At 41.5% G+C, this 22,208-nt stretch overlaps 1 protein-coding gene across 24 annotated transcripts in view; it reads right to left on the bottom strand.

Moving 5' to 3' along the window:
* The window catches only part of NRXN3 (neurexin 3), a 1,212,171-nt gene that overhangs the window by 307,823 nt on the left and 882,140 nt on the right, over positions 1–22,208 (bottom strand). For all 24 annotated transcript variants that reach the window (XM_081858018.1, XM_081858001.1, XM_081857999.1 and 21 more), the window contains one exon: positions 1,064–1,245. In XM_081858018.1, coding sequence (XP_081714144.1) covers positions 1,064–1,245 — 182 coding nt within the window. The remainder of the gene's footprint in view (positions 1–1,063; positions 1,246–22,208) is intronic.

Raw genomic sequence — 22,208 nt, forward strand, 5'->3', positions numbered from 1 at the left:
CTGTACAGTTCTATGATTCTATAAGCATAATAGGTGCATTATGCACATATAGTAGCACAACATCATGATAAAGGGATACACTGATAACATGCTTATCTACATGAGGTTACATGAATTAGGGTTGCAATCCTGTGCACACTTACCTGGGAGTAAGGGCCAATTGATTGAGTGCATTTTATTTATGAGTTAAAACATGTATAGTACTGCTAACAAATCAACCTTAAATTTGTCCAACTAAGATGGCATACTGAACCCTCAGATATGCAGCTCACTGGGAATCCATGATCAAGCCATGATTTATCACCCAATCAAGCTGACACTATATAGGATTCCGTTGCACATAAAACCAGATTTGTTGCAACTGCTCTCATCTGATAGACTAGGACAAAGAAGAAATCGATCTCATTGGATAAACAATAAACAGTATATATTGCCGCTGTGCCGCTAGGTCCAACACACTGTACACACGTTACCAAATCAGAATTTTGTATCAAAACCATTTTCGGCCACTTGCTGATTTCAAAGAAATATCACTGAAGTCTTAATCTAAATAACAGACCGTGTAGGTTGTTTTTGCCAATCTTGTCATTCCAACTCAATATATGGGCGGCAGCCATTGCAAACACAGCCACCAACTCTATAGGCACCAGCTGCCAAGGCTCTAAAATATGCAGAGCATTTCCATGGAGTGAGCACCGAACTGTGGAAAGGTGGTGTATACCTTTAAAAAGAAAAAAGAATAACCAAAAACAAGTAAACCAAATCAAACCCCCAACTAGTACAGCAACTTTAGGCTGATGCGCACAGTTATAACACTTTATAAAGAATTACGATAACTGCGGGGAAATGGCAGTATTCAATTCAATCCAATCACAAATTCTCTGCATGGCTCGGATATTGTGTATTTATTCCTATGTGCTGTACTTTGGGCCAATTAGATTAAAGTGTGTACGTGTCTAGGGGTTGTTTTTTGTCTTTTGCTAAGACTCCTGGTTTGTAGAAAATGGAGCAAAGCCAGCAGAGGAAGTGAGGCGTACAGAAAGGTCAAGAGTCTTGTACTCACTATGTGAAGCTGCAGGAAGTCAGTAAGGCCAGGCGCACTGTCGATCCGAACCAAGATGCCATCTTTCACTGTTGTGCTGAACCCGACAGCAAGGCGGTCCGTCCTCGTGCTGGGCCTGTCATTTGCTGGCCAGGTGTAAAGGATGAGGCCTCCACTTTTCCCAAATATATATGTGGCACCAGCTTCAAAACAGAACAAGAGAAATCTACGAGTTAGCCTACCCAGCTGCAGTAGCATTGCAATTGTAGCAGATAACACTGTGTCTAACTACGATATTCCATTTGTGAGAGTGATGAAGTCCAAGGCCTAGGGGGTGGGGTGGGGGCTGTGTCACCCTGAATTAAAGCTGTGAACAAAATGAATTAATAACAAAGCAAACGCTAAAGAGATATGCATGAACATTTTCAGACTCTACTGCATAATAGCACAAGGCAGATAATGCATCGTCTCTAAAAGCCTTTTATATATTGTGATGAACAACCCAGTTAGGCTTCTTTTGCATTGAAATTCATTCCACATCTCTAAAATGTACATTAAAATCTTCCCACAGAGCCTGGCATATTATAGTTTTCAGCTCCTGACTGGTGAATCTGCCATATAACTTCCCTTACCTGGAGGGAAGGAAGACCAGAAAGGCTTTAATTGGGGGGGAGGATATACATTTGCCAAGTCCATCAAATCTCTGACCAGCAGCCAATCCCGTCACTGAATGTAGACTTTTCTGCCTTTGCCTTAAAGAGCATTTGCTATGCAGATTATTATGGCCTTTTAGAATAGAATAAACGCCTTCCAAGCACTGTTGAAATGAATATTCATGCTATTTCTGGTTATCCTAAGTGAATGTGCATGGGATTAACAAGGGAACCACAAACAGATAAGTGGTACTTCCTTTTAGGGAAAGATAAATCACAGGTGATAGGCTTTGCTGTACCCATTTAGTTAATCTGTGCTTCAGGTGCCCATCTCCAACTAAAGACAAGAAGCATTTGCAATAAAGACAGCTAGTAGGTTTTATCATGCACCCATGATTCCATTATCACTAACACAAGTCAGAGCAGTATCAGAAGCTGTGTTGCTTCTAAAGAAAAACAAAAAACCCAATTCAGTTAACAATACATCCATGGGAATCAACCAGCTAGCTGCACATGGAGATAAGGTGTGGTTGTTCAGTGCGTGATCTGGAGAAATAACTTGCCTTCCAATGACTGATATAGAAAGGTAGGGGATGACTTCCTTTTCTGAAAGCTTTGCAAGAGGCCAGAATATTCAGCCGAGAAAATAAGACTCATGAACAGCTCAATATTTTGAATGTTTAACTGGAATTAAGTCCCAATTCATTTCAGGGCATTTCCCAAACTGTTAATTTCCACATTATATTTGAGTTTTCACATCATGTGAAAGCCACTTCCGGAAGTATTGTGGAATATAATGCATATTTGGTGCTTGTTCCCATATTATTTGTTTTTTTCTGGAATCAAATAACACAGAAATGAGGAGTGGCTTTTATGCTGTGTGAAAGCTCAAATATAATTCAGAACTTAACTGTTAGAGAAACATCATGAAAATGGAACAAACTGCCATTTGAATGCAGCCTGTGTCACTGAATACCAATTGCTGAGGAGGATAAGAACAACAACACAACAGGATTTGTTCCCTTCATGACCTGCTTTGGGGCATCCCAGAGGAGGAAATCACATGCTGAACTAGGTCAACTTTTGGTCTGATCCAGCATAGTTCTTCTCACATTGTTACCTAGCCTTCCCCCCTCCCAAAACAGCCTATCTCATTTAAATAATTATCATTGCCATTTTGTACTCCAATTTCCTTCAGCTGCTTTGCCTTTTTTGTGTCCCTAATCCATTCCCTATGATTAGCACCTTTATGCCTTCTTAAACACTTCCCATTACTCTTTGTAACTGTTGCTATACAGGCTTCATCATTTTGCAATGTCTTCCTTTGCCTAGCCTCAAGATTGTTCCTAGATTCTACTGCGGTGGGCGTAAGACTTCTGCAATGTTTATGCCGTGTCTGCTTGCCACAATAACACAAACCATCTCTTTGTATTAATTAGCGCTGTCTCTAATAATGAATTAACAGGGCTTCTCTCAATGTGCAGGTAATTCAAACAGTCCTCTTTGAATGACGGAGCCCTCAACGATCTTCTGTCCTCAATTATTAGTAAGCTACTAGATTTCGCATTATGCCAGCTCACAACATTACACGGTGTAAATCAGTGCATGAAACAGATGGCTGGCAGTGTGACTCTAAAGCATCGGATGAGCTGTTCCCACTTGCAATACCTTGCATGTGCCCTTTGCCCCAGGACATTTTTCACTAGTAACATTCGTGGTAGAAGTAGACTGTGATGCTTGACCGGCAACTGCTGCCTAAAACAGTAGGCAGTGCCAAGTTCTCCCATCTCTTCCCTGAGCATTTAGGCAAATTGCTCATGGCATGGCATTGTCACATCATGCATTTCCCTTTGTGCACATCACTGGCAGGGCAGAGAAATGCGGAGAAATGAAATTCTGTCTGTCTAAGCATTGTAAGGAGAGGGAGACATGAGGCTGCCATTTTCAGCCCTGTGTTGAGCAGCATGTCTAGCTCTTCCCTAGTTGTGCTTGTTAGTTGGACTGAGTCACCTAGGAATGTGGTTAATGCTATATGCAAACTGGAAGAAAGCCACTTTAAAATGAAAAATAGAATCTAGCCAACAAAGGCTTTTGTTCAACTCACAAATGGAAGAATTTAAGGATCGCTTTTAAAAATTGCATTCGTTCTACTCACTGCAGGTTCTGAGAAGACAAACTATGGAAAATACTCACACATCTTCCCAAGAGCCACTTGGCTGCACATGGTGCATATCAGAGTCCCCATGAGTGCTAATTACACCCAATTATAATGATAGGTCTGTCACGGCACTTAAGTGCCCAGCAAGATGGAATTTGACATGAAGACATGCACTGTTTTGTGTATCTGTGAAAGGATATTGTAGGGTGGGGCACCTAATGGATTTTCCCTGTAGGGGCATTTCACAAATCAGAATCCTTGTAAACAATATATATCCACCCTACATTGTAACTCATAAGCCCTATAAATTTGACTACACCTTGACAAAGTACAGGAAACTTTTTGAATTATGAGTTGAGGAAAGAATAAAACTACCAGCCGCTCCACAATACACAAAGAGTTTATCCCTATAATACCTTGGAACAATATTGCTTACTTTAATCACTGCATTTAATAAGCTTCTCCTCTGTTTATATATGTGAAATTAAGTGAGTTATAGGTACAGGCCAGTTACTTGTTCATGATGGAGAAGATCAGATTTTTGATCCTGATGTGGAGCAAGCAGTCTCCAAGGTCCAAGTCCAGTTATCGGCAGCAGAGCCACTGAGCCACCTTTTCCCTCAAGACACAAACAGGCTTAGACTCAATGGTCCTATATAACCTTTAAACTGTACTTCTCAAAACTTAAAAAGATGCTCAGCTCCTAAAGATTTTCATAGCAGTGCAGACTGATGCTATATGCATGTGCTGTATAGTACACATACTTTAGGACAGACCTAAATTAGAATGTATCAGAAAGGGAATCACAATGTGATTCTTATGTGCAGAGAACAAGACGCAAAACATACTCATTTCACGTGTTTTCAATTTGTGGCCTATTCTATAGCTTATTCACAGTGCAGTTAATGCATGTTTGCTTGGATGTAAGTACTGCTGTGTTTAACTTGCTTTAATCCCTAGTAATGCATTCAGAACTGTAGTCTTCAATCCTGTCCTTAGTTGCATGGGGGTAATTACCAGGAGTGCCCTTGACCCTGCGACCATGGTTTCCCGGAGCTGTGGGTGCAATGCAGCCTGCATGGTCCTGGCGCCAAAATTTGTGGGTGCCCAGCCCAGGGAGTTGGCACTTATGGTAGTTACCATTGAAAATGGTGGGATTTCTTTTTAAATAAGCATGCATATGATTGCATCTTTAGAATTCAGTTAATCCAGACTGAGTTGCAGGAAACTGCCGCTAGTCATTTTTGCTAGCACCAGAACAATTGCTTGTACCAGTCATGTGTCATAATGGACAAAGTGAGTTTGCATTTGAGTGTCTGGTGTATGAGGAGCAGACTGTAATGGCAGAAGCAAGCCCAAACCACCAACTTCTAAGAGACTCCAATTAAATATATTCAGAGACAAAATATATAAGGAACCCAGTCCATAAACTCTGACAATGAAAACATCTAATACTTCTGCCATTTAAATTAACACCAATGAATCTCTGAATGCGGTCATGAACTCCTTTGTGACAAGCAAACCTCCTATTCGTTCTGTTAATCCAGCAGTCTGAGAATATGAATCAAATGATAAAACAATTTCCACCTGAAATAACACACAGGACACACACAGTTTGCTACCTTCCTCCCAATTCATCACCATCCCTTTGTTCTCTTGCGTGTAATCTCTAGTAAATATAGATGATAGCCTTTTATTTATTTTTAGCCCTGTTCTGTACAAAGACTGGGAACTTATTAAGCAATTGCTTAATAAAGGGAGAAATTGACCTCCAAAAAAGCCTGTTCTTTTGGAAAGTAAAGAGACCCAGAAATGCCCAAACAGCATTACTATCTGCTAGCCTATTCTTCCCCAGAATTTTAATTTTCCTATTTCATGGATACCCACCGTTCCATTACAGGCCTTCTGCTGAGTACAGTAGTTCTGACGGGGTGCTTTTCGGGATACTCAGAATTCTACTGCTCAGATCCTATTATGTTTATTAATCATCGTAACCATGTAAATTTTTCCCCATGCTAGCAGGAACCTATCAGTTCAACTGAAGGCAAATTTGCTAGCAGGGCATATTTTGGTCTTCTTACTCGGCAGGATTTGCAAGTTACCAAGCCGCTGAAATTGTCTAGCATATTCTTAGTAACCAGCACGGCAGTCAGGTTGGAATCCGTAATACATCGCAAACAATTAAAGTGCATTTAGCTTGCTAGAGCAGGACCCAGTTCAACACGCAAAGAAGACCTTGGCAAGAACTGCACTGAAGTGCCAATTAAACAAGGGAGACTTGAGCACTTTCACCTGGGTGTTTAATGCTTTTGCAAAATTGCATTGAAATAAGACGAAAGGTCTGACAGACGCACAAAGGCGAGGAAATGCAAAATAAAAGCCAGGCACTTATCTCACTATACCCAGGCTCTCTGGTTCAAGCAATCTTGTATCAGTAGGAAGGTGTTAACAAGAGAAAACTGAGAAAGTATAACCTGAATATCAGGAAAGATAAGTACCCAAGGACAAGCTCTTCTAGGTAGTGGAGAGAGGTGCAAGTATCTCAACACTTATTTGAGTTGTATATAATGAATTACTTGGGGGCGGGGGCGAATAGAAAATGTGCAGCATACAAATAATGGTATATCATATCATTGGGATGAAATGGATATGGGTCCAGACGTGTGAGTTTGGAATGATTTACCAAGCTTAAAGAGCTTGATTGATGTATTCATTTCAGAATATATAGGTATGCTTGCACTGGTTTATCTCTGAAGCTCTCATGTGTCCACTTAGTGATGCAGAAGCTCAGCTCTGAATCAAAGCCATCTAGAGACTGTGTCCCATATTAGCTGTCATGAAAATGAGGCAAAGGGTGCTCTTCTTGTTGTCTCGCCACTGGGATCGGTTTGTTGGATGGTGGCACAAGCTTCTCTATTGTGGCACCCCAATGTGCAGATTCCCCTTTCCCTGAAACAAGGTTTGTTCTTGGTAGACTGCTTGTGGTTTGTTTAGGGTGGAAAAAGCACGAGCTCAGGTTCACAAGTAATGCTAAGTCAAATCATGGTCTGCGTCTGGGTAGCACAGCATCAGGGCTGGGAGAGAACTGAAGCAGTTGCAATTTTCTCTGCAGGCACCAGCCCCCTTACTCATTCATGACCAGCCATAGTTTGGCCCAACATTATGTGCAAACGAGGCCACTGCGTTCCTTCTCCCTCCCACTTCTCTGATGCCATTTAATTCTCCTACACGGCATGGTCCCAACCAATCAGGGGCCACTTAAGCAGCGAGCACAACTGTGCCTGGGCTTCCCAGGGCAAGCCCTTTAGTTTTTCTCTCATTTACTCTTCTTATATGTGCATAATATATTGGGCAAGAGATCCTTGTAGGAGCTGGGGAGAGACATCAAAAGGGCTGAAGGAGTATGTGGTGTTGCCATCAAATGTGCTGGTTCATTTGATCTCTATTCTAATGGGGGACCCCTTCAAGGAGGAAACAAGGAAGTGTCTTGTTCCATCCATCATAAAGGAATAGTCTCTTTATATCCTTTTTTTCTTAGAAGGAGCTTTACCTTGCCTCAGAACAAATCAAAACGGAATGGAGAGCCCTGTGAAAATGCAAAGCTTCCAGGGCAAAAGTATAATCCTTGGAAAGCAGTGCTTCCCCACTTAAAAGAGTTCTCATTAACCAGCTGCTTTTCTCGTCAAGATTCAGCTCTTGGACGGACAAACCCTCAGAGACCCAATATGAGCACAGCAATCTCATCATCTCTTCCTTAAAAGGCATACATTGTTTGACATTAATTAAACAGATTTCTCTTCGACATTCACAGGAGCTTGGGCTTCCTCTTCGCTAAAAGAATGAAGAGCAAGGAGAAAAAGAGAAAGACAAAACGCAAAACAGAAGCAGCAACTCGGAGCATGGCTGCTTGCTTTGTTTGTCTTTTTTTTAAAAAAAAAATGGCAGCAAATTAATATAAGTCACTTTCCTCCCAGGATGTAGGCTCTCACCTTTCCTAATGAGAAGCCCACTGCCAACCCAAAGACACATAAAAACATAGCAATAATCAGCAGCTATTCCAGATCTCAAGCAAAGATGACCACACTTGCTGATCTCCCAGGAATGTTGGATTTGTATGTTGCAATGGGGTTGGGTGGCCCTCAGGGTCTCTTCCAACTCTATGATTCTATGATGACAGCCCCCATCATCTTTGGCCATGCTGGCTGGGGATAATAGGAATAATTGTATAGCAACACTCTTGGTAAGCACATTGGTCTCATAGTACAAGACGCACAGAGAAAATTGAGGTAATACAAAGTATAGGTTGAGAGCTTTTGTGTTACACTGAACTCAGTCTGGATGCTCAATACTCTCTTGTCTGTTTGGCCTGAGGAACATTTTGTGTATTCTGAACTCTAACACCCTGCATTTCTAACTATAGTTTATACAAATAACACTGGCTTGTGTTTCATTAATCTTGCTTCTTGGTGTGACTTCATGCCTTCTTCCCCATCTGCTTCTCCCACTAATCAATGTGGCAGGATGAGAGAGCTTTAATTATTCCAGGTTAAATTATACAGTGGTTTCAGTTATATTATACACAAATGAGTGAAAAATGTGCAAAAAGTTGCCTCTGTTGCCTCGTTGTCAATGCTAGAAGAGTTGATCCTCAAATCGCCTCCTGCTTCTGCCATTCTGCAAGTTCACTGAAGGAATGGGTGTGAAGGGACTTCGCCTGGCTTATGACTTTGTTTTCCATGATAAACTTATTCTTTAACTTAAAGGGGAGTTGAGTTTTGCATTCACTTTGCATCCAGGAAAGGAGATAGAAAAAACTACTGTAACAAATTAGCTTGATTTCCCACCTGGATAGGGCAGTCTGGGCAATGGGGGGGGGGGAGTGTCATTCATGATTAATAAATTATTGAACTACTCTGAATTGAAATATGGAAGTGTACTTTTCACTGAGCTTCACATCTATTCCTGCAGTGTGCAAAGTTCACATTACAACTGAAGATAAAAGAGCACAGATTTTATATTCCCTAGAGATCCCATCTGCACATTAAAAAGAAGGGTAAATGAAGCAAAAAGCATACGTTTTATGTGAATGAGATGCATATCCATACACTTCATTCCTTAGGTGCAACTAACATTAAATACCTTTTTTTACAATTAATACAGGGAAGTGTTGCTGGGGTTAAACCATCTGAATCCCCAAAGGAAAAGCCAGATGGGTGAAAATTATCCACACAAATTTGATCTGTATCTGATGCAAGTGAAAACACTGCTAAAAACTGTGTCCTGCTGCCAACTGCAAACATGATTTCATTTTTCTTGGCAATGGCTTGATAAGGAGGCCCATGGAGAGAATGTCCTTGGAGAAGTCCAGGTGGCAGAATGCCAAAGGAGAAAAACTGGCATTACCTATCAGTAGCATAATTGCATTCTCAGTCCTCGGGGGGGGGGGGGAATGATTAGGAGGTACCTAGTGAACTGGCTAACCAGTTAGTAAGTCCATTTTAGGTATCTAAAATAAAACCTGGCAATCAAGAACTTCCCTTTGTATAGGCCTAATGATCATGTCTTCATTCCACCCACTTAATACGGATGTTCCTGCTGTGCACCACTGACTTCCATCATGTTCATTATGAAGAATCTTAAGCTCCTTGACCCTGGGTCCCTTCATGAACATCTCTGTATTGAAATGTAGCCCCCTGGCCAGTTCCATACTATATTTCCTGAGTTAGGGTATTATTTTGTGGCTTTCCAATTCATTGCACCTGATGGAATATGGAATCTTTTCTGCTGCACAGCCATACTCTACATCCTGCTTGTTTCTGAGCTCTGAGTAATTTTTGAATCCTTGGTTTTCATAATATGAGACCAACTTGCTCCCTGCACAAAGATATGTTGGGATTCGCAGGATGATGAGTAAGTCTGCAGGCTTCAATAGGCTGATGCAATACTCTGTGAAGTACTGGGTCAGAGTGACTCAGCGGGAATGTGATTGGCTATCACCTGTTTTAAAAGGAAAGCCTGTTCAACAGTAGTTGTGGTTGTGTGGTAGTTGTGCTGTGGTGTGGTGATGCTGTGGTGGAGAGTATTCATTTGCCTTAAGGAGCAGGTACTCTGGATGGACTGTTTTTGTAAATACTTGTATATAGCTCACATTAAAAAGACTGCACTGAAAAGAAACCTGGGACTCTGAGCGTTTCACTAAAAAGCGCCGCGAGGAATTCGCAACAAGATAACCCTAAGAGAAGGCACTTGTACAGAAAGTGTTAAACACTCTGATTGCCCTTCCACAAAAGAATCTGTACAGTGGTACCTTGGGTTACATACACTTCAGGTTACATACGCTTCAGGTTACAGACTCCGCTAACACAGAAATAGTGCTTCAGGTTAAGAACTTTTCTTCATGATGAGAACAGAAATCGTGCTCTGGCGGCGTGGTGGTAGCAGAAGGCCCTATTAGCTAAAGTGGTGTTTCAGGTTAAGAACAGTTTCAGGTTAAGAACGGACCTCCGGAACGAATTAAGTACTTAACCTGATGTACCACTATATATGTATGCTGATTGGGCCATACACCAGCAAAACAGTGTTGATAAATGCCACAGGGAGCCAATAGGATATTGCTTTATTTTATAGGCTTCTCCTTTTTGTTCTAATCTTACTGGGAACTGAAATACAAAAAGGGATGAACACAATTCTTGGGTTCAACAGCATCCCTTCTGCTATTGGACATTGACAAAAGGCTGAAGGGTCTGGGAGAATCAGCAAAAATCACCTCCCTCCCCATTCTGTTGACAGAAGCCTCCATTGTATTAAAGAGCCTTCTACCAGCACACCACTAGATAGATAACCCCCCTTCATTCTTCTTATAATCTGCTTATAACACACACACACACACACACACACACACACACACACACACACTAGTTGGAAGATTCATTTTAGGGAAGCTTTTAATGTTTAATAGGTTATTGTATTTTAGTGTTTTGTTGGAAGCCACCCAGAGTGGCTGGGGAAACCCAGCAAGATGGGTGGGGTATAAATAATAAATTATTATTATTATTATTATTATTATTATTATTATTATTATTAAACTTGGGGTAGCAAATAAGTGGCATTTGGAGACCAAATCCTGGGCATTAAATGCAATGGCTCTGTCTACAGTATGCAAACAGTATGATTCTAAGGTGAATTTCATAGACTGGAATTTTTAATTTTTTGCTTTCTTGAGCTAATCCAACTGCCCTGAGCTCCTTTGGAAGGAAGGGTGGGATATAAATTAACAAAATGATAATTAATAATACTTACAACATTTCTTAGGTAAAGTGGTACCTCTGGTTACGAACTTAATTCATTTTGGAGGTCCGTTCTTAAGCTGAAACCGTTCTTAACCTGAGGTACCACTTTGACTAATGGGGCCTCCCGCTGCCGCCACACTGCTGGCAAGCAATTTCTGTTCTCATCCTGAGGTAAAGTTCTTAACCCGACGTACTACTTCTGGGTTAGCGGAGTCTGTAACCTGAAGCGTTTGTAACCCGAGGTGTTTGTAAGCCAAGGTACCACTGTAAAGACATGATAAAATGGTAAATTTGACTACCTGCTCTCAGGAAACCCAAAGGTGACCTTCACATTGCCCCGCTTTGTTTCCAAGAGAATGACTTCGGTTGTGGGTGTTAATGACACAAGGAAGACATTCAGCCAAGCACCTAAGGCATGATTTGGGTTAAAACTTCCTGGTTCAACCTTACTAGTTTCACTCCTTTTTTGAAACACTTTTGGACACATGCAATTTAATCCAAAAACGATAACCTTGCTCCTTGGTTTTAAACTCTCTCAATAAACTCAAAACAGCGGGTTGTTGAATTAACCCTGCACCTTGAAATAACTCCTGAATGCACTCAAACATTGGAACAGACTACAGACAATGCCATTGTTTCTGCTTGTTTAATGATGTGATACTTGTCAATCTGCTAAGAAAAGAAACCAAAATGTACTTGGCTTTATCCAGCCATTTAGTCCATCTTTCCTTATCTCTGTGCCTCAGCTGTCCTCTCATAATGTGTCACATAGGTAGCAGACTATATTGACAGCTGCTGAGATCCTCAGCAGCGCTGACCTGTTATGCGAAGGCCTGGCAGGGGTGTTTGGAGCTATAGCTGGGGGGTCAGAAGCCCGTAATTCACTAGGATTCTCCCATGCTTCTGTCGTTCCAGGATGCTGTGACTTTGTCTGGCATTGAACTGATAGAGAAAGCAAGAATGGAGCTTTGTTCTCTCCTTTCTCGAATTCTCCCCATCTCTCTTCACACACAAATGAACAAACACACACACTTTCTTAGGGCATGCTGAAAACAGGATCGCAACTCACCAAATGGAAGTGCCAAGGCAAGTGTTTCAATCAGAAACCTGCACTTAAGACATCGAACCCCGATACCTAACAATCAGGAAGAATTACAGGAAGGAACAAATTGAACGGAAGTGACAGACGAATGCCAACAAAAAGAGGACGTAAGTCAGCTTCAATGTGACCTCTTCCACAAGGTGGAATAAAGAGGGGATAGCCACCTTAAACATCTTCCGAGAGCCGCCTTTTGTCAACTCACCGATCTGCACAGGGACCAGTGAATGTGTTAAGAGTAAAGGTAACAGCCCAGAAAGGCAAAGTAAAACTCCAAGCTACATATAATTAAATCACATAACAAAACACTTTCTGGAGCTGAACCTGAATTCTACAAATTTCAAAAGTAACAAGGACTGAAGAGGAGTGACTGAATCTGTGCCTCTAGCATATCATAGAATTCACTTTATTCGATATGCAAAAAATCACTAAAAATATTATTTTAGTATCCATATAGGTTGATGCTACGGATGTGTACAACCAGTGGTGCTTGGTTGGGACTAACAGGGTGAAAGGCAGGAAGGCCACCCATAGGCAGGTCTGGGCCAATGACAGGCAGAGACAACTAATTCTAGTCTATGCTTTCCTTTGTAGAAGTGGAATGGTGACATGCAGGAAAAAATCTTGTGAGGAATTCTTTGGCCCAGTCAGCAGATGAAAAGTGATCTCTCGATATTTTTCCATGATATTGTAATCTTAACAACCTTCTTTCATTCCTGACGGAGGGAGGGGCAACTCATCCACAAGAGGCAGCTCTGAGGGAGTGGCTTACGTGCAATTTGCTCAAAGGCTGAAGGAAGAGACAAGTGTAATGGCTGTTTAATCATCCTCACTATGAAGTGCCAATTCTTTAGTCTCTTATGACATTCATGAATGATGCAGAAGGCTGGCATGATGAATGCAAAGCAATTCCAAGCGGCAGATACTTTCGGAAAATTTATATCCCCCTCCCCGCAGGACAAAAGGGCTCCTGAGCTGAATTATCATTCGTTCCACAGAAGAATTTACAGTCTTGCCAGCTACTCCTTTTACCCTACTCAATAAAGCGCTTATTTTGATATACTGACTGTGGTTGCTCGAGAACAACCATGTCCCAGGAAAGTCAGCAACCGAAAGAAAGTGCCGAGCACTTAAGTTTGACTACACAGCCTAAAGACTTTATTCACTTCAGTCAGTTTCTTCTATGCACTAGTGGAAAATATACTTTGTTTGCAAAAGGTCCCAGGTTCAGTCCTCAGCATCTGTAAATAGGACTGAGTAAGGGTCTGGCCTGAAACCCTGGAGCACCACTTCCAGTCATTGTAGGCAATGCTGATTTAGAACGACTTACAATTAGACTCAATATAATACTTATTATGTGCCTGTTTGAATCTCCTCCCCTGCTGCTGCTTGCTGGTTCTGAAAACCCTTTCTTTGAAACCCACATTTAAACTTGGCAACAATCCTAGCTCTATTCAGGCATTTACCTGTATGCATGTGGGCTAAAATTAGGGCAGGGGAACACACACAAGCCATGCTCCCATCATTCCTGCATGGCCCATGATTCGGAATCATGTGTTATCTGGGTTCCCAATTACACTGAGGATTCTCAGTGCATTCACCTGAACGTGCTTCGAATCCCTTCCGTCTCAGTGCATGAAGCAAGGGATGAGGGAGGAAATGAAGTATGTAATAAAAGAAATTGTTATGGATTTTTAAAATAAAAATAAATAAACTATTAAATTAAAAAACTTAAGTGATCAAAATATAAATAATCTAGATAATAATGTCACACTTTGCTAATTCATAGAAATAATATATTACATGCATATTAATATTACATGCCACTAAACTAATGCATTGTAATTATTGTTGGTTGTGCACCTGCTCCCACACATCAATAACCTTGATATCCTGAGGCTGGTTCCACCCAGTGCTATTTTTCTAGATAAAGAGGTGCCAGAACTCACCATGAACACCACCCTTGTTCTCTTATAATGGCAACGGCACCCACCTGAGAGGTGCAGGAACTGAGTTCCAGCTGAAAAAATCCTAGTTCCGCCCATTCACTCCACCCACCCATTATCCATCCTTTTTCAGCCTGTAGAATGTGTTCAATATTATGCAATAATTCACAAGATAATTCAACCTAGTGACAGGGTAACATAAAAATATGATAGGTGCTTTCACTGCCACTAAAATTAAGCTTGTCGTTTTATTCTATGACATGACTATAGTCTTATTAAGAGCTTCTGAAATGAGTCCACCACTGAGTTAAAATATAACTGCATTTTAACAGTGTGCAGAAACAATGGACTACCCTCTGGTACAATAAGTCCAATCAAGTTCCTTAAGGTGAGATGAAATAAACAGAAGCCAGTTAGTAAAGTAGATAATGAATAATTACTTTCTTTCCTTGGGCTGTTTCCCCCAGTTTGAATGTCATGCCAAACCTTATTTTAGCATGACTAGAACCAGCCAGAGTGAGCCTAAGATTCACATGCCCATCCTGCTTCTCCATAGTCACAAATAATTCGGAAGCCTTTTGCTTTCAAACTAACTGTGCTTAATACTAACTGTGGTTTGTTTGAAGCAAGCTAATTCCAAACCTTCCAAGCTAATTCCAAGCTAATTCCAAACACTGGTAACAGCAGTCATGAAATTAAAAGACGCCTGCTTCTTGGGATAAAAGCAATGACAAACCTAGACACCATCTTAAAAAGCAGAGACATCACCTTGCTGACAAAAGTCTGTATAGTTAAAGCTATGGTTTTCCCAGTAGTGATGTATAGAAGTGAGAGCTGGACCATAAAGAAGGCTGATCACCGAAGAATTGATGCTTTTGAATTATGGTGCTGGAGGAGACTCTTGAGAGTCCCATGGACTGCAAGAATATCAAACCTATCCATTCTTAAGGAAATCAGCCCTGAGTGCTCACTGGAAGGACAGATTGTGAAGCTGAGGCTCCAATACTTTGGCTACCTCATGAGAAGAGAAGACTCCCTGGAAAAGACCCTGATGTTGGGAAAGATGGAGGGCACAAGGAGAAGGGGACAACAGAGGATGGGATGGTTGGACAATGTTCTCGAAGCTGCGAACATAAGTTTGACCAAACTGCGGGACGCAGTGGAAGACAGGAGCGCCTGGCGTGCTCTGGTCCATGGGGTCATGAAGAGTCGGACACGACTAAACGACTAAACAACAACAAAATTTCAAACCATGAGTTATGAAGCTGACTTGTGTAAACAGACCATAGCTAACATCAATGACAGTTTATATGTTTATCATCCATTCACCGTTCATTCAGCTTCAAAAAAATAAGCTTGTGCCAGTCATTTCTTACATGTAGGGGTAAAGCCATAGCATTTATGAGGAGAAGTTCAGGTCAGAGAGTTCATACCATCAACTGAAGTGATGAACAACTGAGGATGCTCGTGGAATTCAATCATAGTGAATTTCTGTGTGAAATAACCCAATCCACACCTCTCTGACTAATGTACAGTTTGGAACTTTGAAATCTACTGAATTCTGCACTTTTCTGTATGTAACAACACAGTTCTCAGAGTAGTTTAAATGTAAAGGTAAAGGTACCCCTGACCATTAGGTCTAGTCACGGACAACTCTGGGGTTGCGGCGCTCATCTTGCTCTATAGGCTGAGGGAGCCAGCACATGTCCACAGACATGTGGCCAGCATGACTAAGCTGCTTCTGGCGAACGAGAGCGGCGCACGGAAACACCGTTTACCTTCCCACCAGAGCAGTACCTATTTATCTACTTTAAATGTATCACAATGCAAATTTCAATGAGCATTTTCAGAGAAATACATTTAAATACATATTCTCAAACAAAACAAAAAACCCCATAAATTTTAAAACATATTTTGAGAGGGTTTTTAAGATTCAAAGACTGGAGAAAGTGCTGTTACATTCAGGTGCTGCTTTTGGGCTTCTCACTGGCACCTGGTTGGCCAATGTCAAAACAGAATCCTGGGCTACATGGGCCTTTGCCATGATCCAGCAGGGGTTTTCTTATGAGTAATGCAGAAATGGAAAAGAATTATGAGTTAAAATATGTGAGAGTAACACAGAAATGGAAACTTGCCTATTACTGTGGCCAGCTCTCATCTTCTATTGTTTTGCTTTTCATACATTATTTTGTTTCTTGTAGACCTGCTCTGCCAAAATGTAGCTTATAAATGCAGTTAGGCAGATGAATTAATACTTATGAAGAACAAAGAAGTTCCAGAAGACTGAATCCTTCTGAGTCCTGTGCTATTTGTCACGGGAAAGAAGACACGCTTGACTCTTCATCCATTATATCAATAACCAAATGTTTAAATAATGAAAAATAAATGGGAAAGACAATGGCGAGTTGGTGCATTATTTTCTAATATCTTTGCAACTGACATCAAGCCATGAACAAGCAACAAAAGGGCAAGGAGGCAGCAAAGAACCTGCCCTTTTTAAAACAAATTGGTAGCAAGATAAGTTATTTTTAGAGACTGAATACTATATATCCTACAGAGACAATGGGTTTGGACATAGGCCACTACTCCCAGTTGTGGCCCCCAAAGGTAGGCCTCCCTAATTCAATGACATCTCCAGACAGAACATTCCTGCCTATTCCTTTACCCAAGAAAAAGTCATAGCAGAAGTGATGCAGATCTGCTGGGTGCCAAGGGGGGCAAGCTCCCACACAGAGAGCCAAAACAAATTTCAAATAAGATGGAAAAACTAAACCCTCAGATGCCTTTTCAAGCTGTTTCTCTCTCTCGGTGTGCTGCAAATGCAATATATTGATTCACCTCTTGCTCTCGCAGGCTACTCACATGCTTCAGCAACACGAAAGTATATATATTTCTCCATCCTTCATCTCTTACATTGAAGAACCCCTTAACCCTGGGATAAGGGGTAGCCAACATGCTTTCTTCCCTCTCCAGTCTGGATCCCTGTAGCTTGATTAACAACCCCCTTTTCCTACTCCCCATTGATTTTGATCTTAGCTTTCGCTACTACGACAAGGCAGCTGCATCTTCAGCTGCATACACCAGAAACCAAATTATGCTTTGGGCCTGATTATCCAAGCTCTGCTATGATGGTCGCTCAATGGCAGTACACAAGCTTTCCATGCAGCAGGTGCCAAGTTCAATCACTGGCATCTCAAGGGAGGCTCAGATAGATCCCTGTTGTGCTTCTCTCATGCAGTTGGTGGGAAAGCATGTACTGCCACCCACAGGGTTGTGTTAAGTGTGTTAAGCTTGTAAAAGCAAGAAGGCTGTGGGAAGGAGTGAGGTAGTGTGTGAACTTCCCAGCTTCTGGGCTTGCTGTTACCCAGAAGAATTATTTCCCCTATTTTACAAGCTCACGTTTTGTGACGCCATTGCTCAAGCCAACTCTTCATCCTTTGACACACAACTGGGGAAAGAAGAGTGCTGCAAGAGACACCCCGGGCTGAGGTGGTTGAAGATGGCACGCAAATCCCGCTCAGCTATTATTAATGGCAAGTAAACACAACTATTGGTGCAGTACAATAAATGCACAAACTGTACAACTGTGCATCAAGCACTTCCTGTGGTCAGACAATTGCTTGGTGCTCTGCCTGCACACTCTGTGATGTGTGACAGGAAGGGAGAGGAAAACATGGACAAAGAGGCGGTTTTGTGCATGAACAAAACAGGTATTTTTAGGCATGGACTGCCCACTGCTGTAGACAGAACACCACAGATGTAAAAACGGAGAAATCAGAAAGGTATGGTTAGTGCCATTCTATTCTGCATTCTGATAAAACGGGAACGTGGAGGAAAAGAAATCAGCAGTAGGCTTCTTTGTGGAAGAGCCTTTACGGGAAAGGTCTTTCCCAATCATGCTACCTGAAATTCTTTAAAATGGAGGTGCCAGACACAAACCCTTCTGCGTGCTAAGCATCTGCATGTGTGTACTATGCTATAGCCCCTTGGGGAGAGAAGGGATGGAAAAGAGTCCCTTCCTGTCTTCTCTCTGCTACAGTTTTATCAGAACAGGTGTCAGTCTGCAGGAAGAAGTTGATGAAGTGGATCCATGCATGGGCCTAGCTCTATTGCAAAAGCAATTCAAGAGGTCACTTGGGGCCGCAGGAATTTTAGGGGTGTCAATGAAACTGCATGCATCAGCTCATCATTAATGATTTGCAATTCAGTGAACACGAACAAAACACCAAGCTTTTAGACTGTAGGAAGCAATGCTTTGCTCATTTTTTGTCTCATTTCACTCCCAATCTGTAGGTGATTTTCACAGTAGAAGGCCATTACAAATACAATATGTTTACAGATCCTATGGGAGCCCTTTCTGCTTCTTCACAGAGAATGAGATCCTTTCAAAATCTCATTCTGACAGCTGCACCTTCCCTTTTAAGACTGTTAACTATTGAAAGGGAGGTTCAGTGTCAAGCATATATTCTGAGAAAACATTTCTCTTTCAGTGCTGTCCTAAATGCAGGTATTATGATTCACTACTGTTTGACAAAGGTCCAAAAGTTTGTTTGCTTTTTTAAAAATAACTTTCCTATGGGGAAAAATTTGATATATATAATACACAATTAAAAAGAACCAATTCAGGTGCAATCATTTCTTTGGACTCTTTTGCTGATTGTTTGCAGTATTTGACTTTGTGCGGAAACAAAGACTTCCCACTTCCTATTCTATTTGTCTCTTTCTTTTGATATGGCAGTGAAATGATGATACCGAATTTGTATTTGTGCAGAAAATAATATGGCAGTAGACCATGATTTCACCCATTCAAAGGCCCAGAGCTGATCTCTCTTAAAGGTAAAGGTAAAGGGACCCCTGACCATTAGGTCCGGTCGTGACCGACTCTGGGGTTGCGGTGCTCATCTTGCTTTACTAGCCAAGGGAGCCGGCATTTAGCTTCCGGGTCATGTGGCCAGCATGACTAAGCCGCTTCTAGCAAACCAGAGCAGCACATGGAAAAACCATTTACCTTCCCGCCAGAGCGGTGCCTATTTATCTACTTGCACTTTGACGTGCTTTCGAACGGCTAGGTTGGCAGGAGCAGGGACCGAGCAACGGGAGCTCACCCCTTTGCGGGGATTCGAACCGCCAACCTTCTGACTGGCAAGTCCTAGGCTCTGTGGTTTAACCCACAGCAACACCCACATCCTTGCTGATCTCTCTTATCCAGGTGCAAATCTGGAATAACTCTATTGGTACCAGAATACAAGTCTGAGTTTGGGTCAGTACAAGATTTTGGAAATTGCACCCTCTGTCCATACTGCAGAATTAGATAGAAAAAGGGCTAAATATATTCTTGAAAGTAAGAAGGCTAGAATGTCAGCCAGGCCTCCTCCCTGCTGTTCTCTTTCTGTATGAGTAGAGTTTTCATTCTTATGAGGAAGCATTCAAACACACAAACCCCACGCCACCACCACCTGCAGCCTTTAAGTGATTCAGCCCAGGAAAAGTTTTACTATTTGATTCTGCCAAGTGTAGAAGTTAGCCCTCAGTTTGATAGTCATTGTGATAATCCTTCTTGACCAAAGATATGCTGATCACAGCTAAAATGTAAGTATGAAGCAAAGCCATCCAGCAGAGCTTCCCAAGGGAATAAAAGTTCTCTCCTCTGCAAACCTGTATCTCTACTTAACTGATGTCCCAGCAGTAGTTAAAGGGATGTTTGAGCTATAAAGCTGCTCACTGCGCAGGCATCTTTCAAGAGATGCCTTTGTACTCTTTTTAAAATGCACTGCAGTTACCATAATGTAGCATTCTTCCCATGTGGGCAAAGTACGGTAGCTTGAATAGAAGCCTTTAAAAAAAAAAAAAAAGTGTACCAGGATAAACCAAATTATGCAACACACACACACACACACACACACATATATAACATATATTAGCCCTGGAGCTCCATTAAAATATGTCAACTTATTGGTTGTTTACTATTATATTTTTACAGGGGGAAATTTCTGTTCCATAGTATCTTCTGTGAGCAATGTTACCATGCCTACTTTTGAGGGTTACCATGCAAGACTTTGTCATGCATTTGTGGACATATATATTGAAGTGTCTCCAGGAATGCCTTATTGATCACTGTGTGGATATATGTGGCAAAGTATACACATGTACATCACGAAGACTGGACAAACAACTGTGTGATCCTTAAGAGGCTTTCTGCATGAAAGTGATTTTTGGTAGCTTAAAAATACAGGCCCAGGCTTTCTTGTTTTGATGCAGTGAACATCTAGCTGTGACACAGGGTCCTTAAAATGCTTTTAAAAAACACACATCAGGATCACTCTAATTTTATTTTTCTGTATGTCTGCAGTCCTATTGCTTGGGAGTTTTTTTCTGCTGAATTTGGTTGTGGCTCCGCCTCCCCCCAGCTGATGTCTTCTCGAGGCATCGCCATGACGACTAAAAGACCGCCTGAGATGATAACGAATGGTCAAAGTTTCCCTTCAGAGTGAACTCCAGCTGTTGCAAACTTCCCCCATTTATCTCCTCACAGTCTCAATTAGAGCGATTGCACTTGGAACTGATTTCCTCCTGCCTCCTACCGAATAGATACGTCCACCTGTCGATTGGCATCCTTGCTTCATTACTTGTTGACAACTTGCAAAGCAACTGTGCTCCGCTAACAAATTGCTTCTAATCATTTCCTTCCCTAACATTATCTCCACAGTCCTTCGGTGTGCAGACATATACTCAGCAGGCTGGGCTGCTTCCAGACACTAAAGTGTGAATAGAGCAAGGACCTGCAGTTGCGTATTCTCATCCTCAATTCTCCACCATTAACTGACTATATATTATAAGCTAAGGCTGTTCTTTCTGCATCTCCATGTCCTACAATGATAATGTGTGGATAATATGATGGTACGTCTCCTTGATGGAATATGCTAGTTCATCTCCTCAAAATGAATTGCATATAAGCTTCCAGCCTTTAAAAAAAACAAAAAACACACCTATAATGATATTTGCTTTCTACGGTATACAGTGGTACCTCGGGTTAAGTACTTAATTCGTTCCGGAGGTCCATTCTTAACCTGAAACTGTTCTTAACCTGAAGCACCACTTTAGTTAATGGGGCCTCCTGCTGCTGCCATGCTGCCGGAGCACAATTTCTGTTCTTATACTGAAGCAAAGTTCTTAACCCGAGGTAATATTTCTGGGTTAGCGGAGTGTGTAACCTGAAGCATATGTAACCTGAGATTATAATAATAATAATTTATTTATACCCTGCCCTAACCCAGAGGTGACTGGGGAAACCCAGCGAGATGGGCGGGGTATAAATAATAATAATAATAATAATAATAATAATAATAATAATAATAATATCATAGAAGAAGTTTCATGGTTCTGTAATGCCACTTTGCACCAAAGGCACTGGAGAAGTACCATGATAGAAAAAGCAAACTTCGATGCTATGTGTACGTAGGAAATAAATATACAGTGGTACTTCGGGTTACATACGCCTCAGGTTACATATGCTTCAGGTTACACACTCCGCTAATGGTTACACACTCCGCTGATGTTTTATTGTGTTTTTAATATTCTGTTAATAAAACATCAAACATTAAAAGCTTCCCTAAACAGGGCCTTCAGATGTCTTCTAAAAGTCTGAATCTGTGAATCCTTAAATGCAACCCCTTTGGCACATTGGGTCAAATATAGTCACAGCTATTTTATGGAGTTTAGATGAAAAGGAAGCCTTTGGTAACACCATAGCATGCCTGCATTTCCTCGTAGGGGGATCTGCTGCTGTAGTTGGATATTTTAGTGCTTATTCAGTGCTGTGGCCATTGTATAGCCCTGTATTATCCGCCCGTCATCAGAAATATGCTCAGGGTGTTTATTTTTGAAGTATTTGTACTGGTTGTCTCTAGATACTGCCAGGAAGTAGTTATAACTGGTCGAAGGGGGGAAAGGTATTTGGAAATGGTTTGTCAGGATGCCAAGAGACATTGGCTGACCTACTGCAGCTAGATGCAACACAGCAG

The sequence above is a fragment of the Podarcis erhardii genome (genome assembly GCF_964252035.2).
Source record: "Podarcis erhardii genome assembly, chromosome: 1".
In the NCBI taxonomy this organism is placed as follows: domain Eukaryota; kingdom Metazoa; phylum Chordata; class Lepidosauria; order Squamata; family Lacertidae; genus Podarcis; species Podarcis erhardii.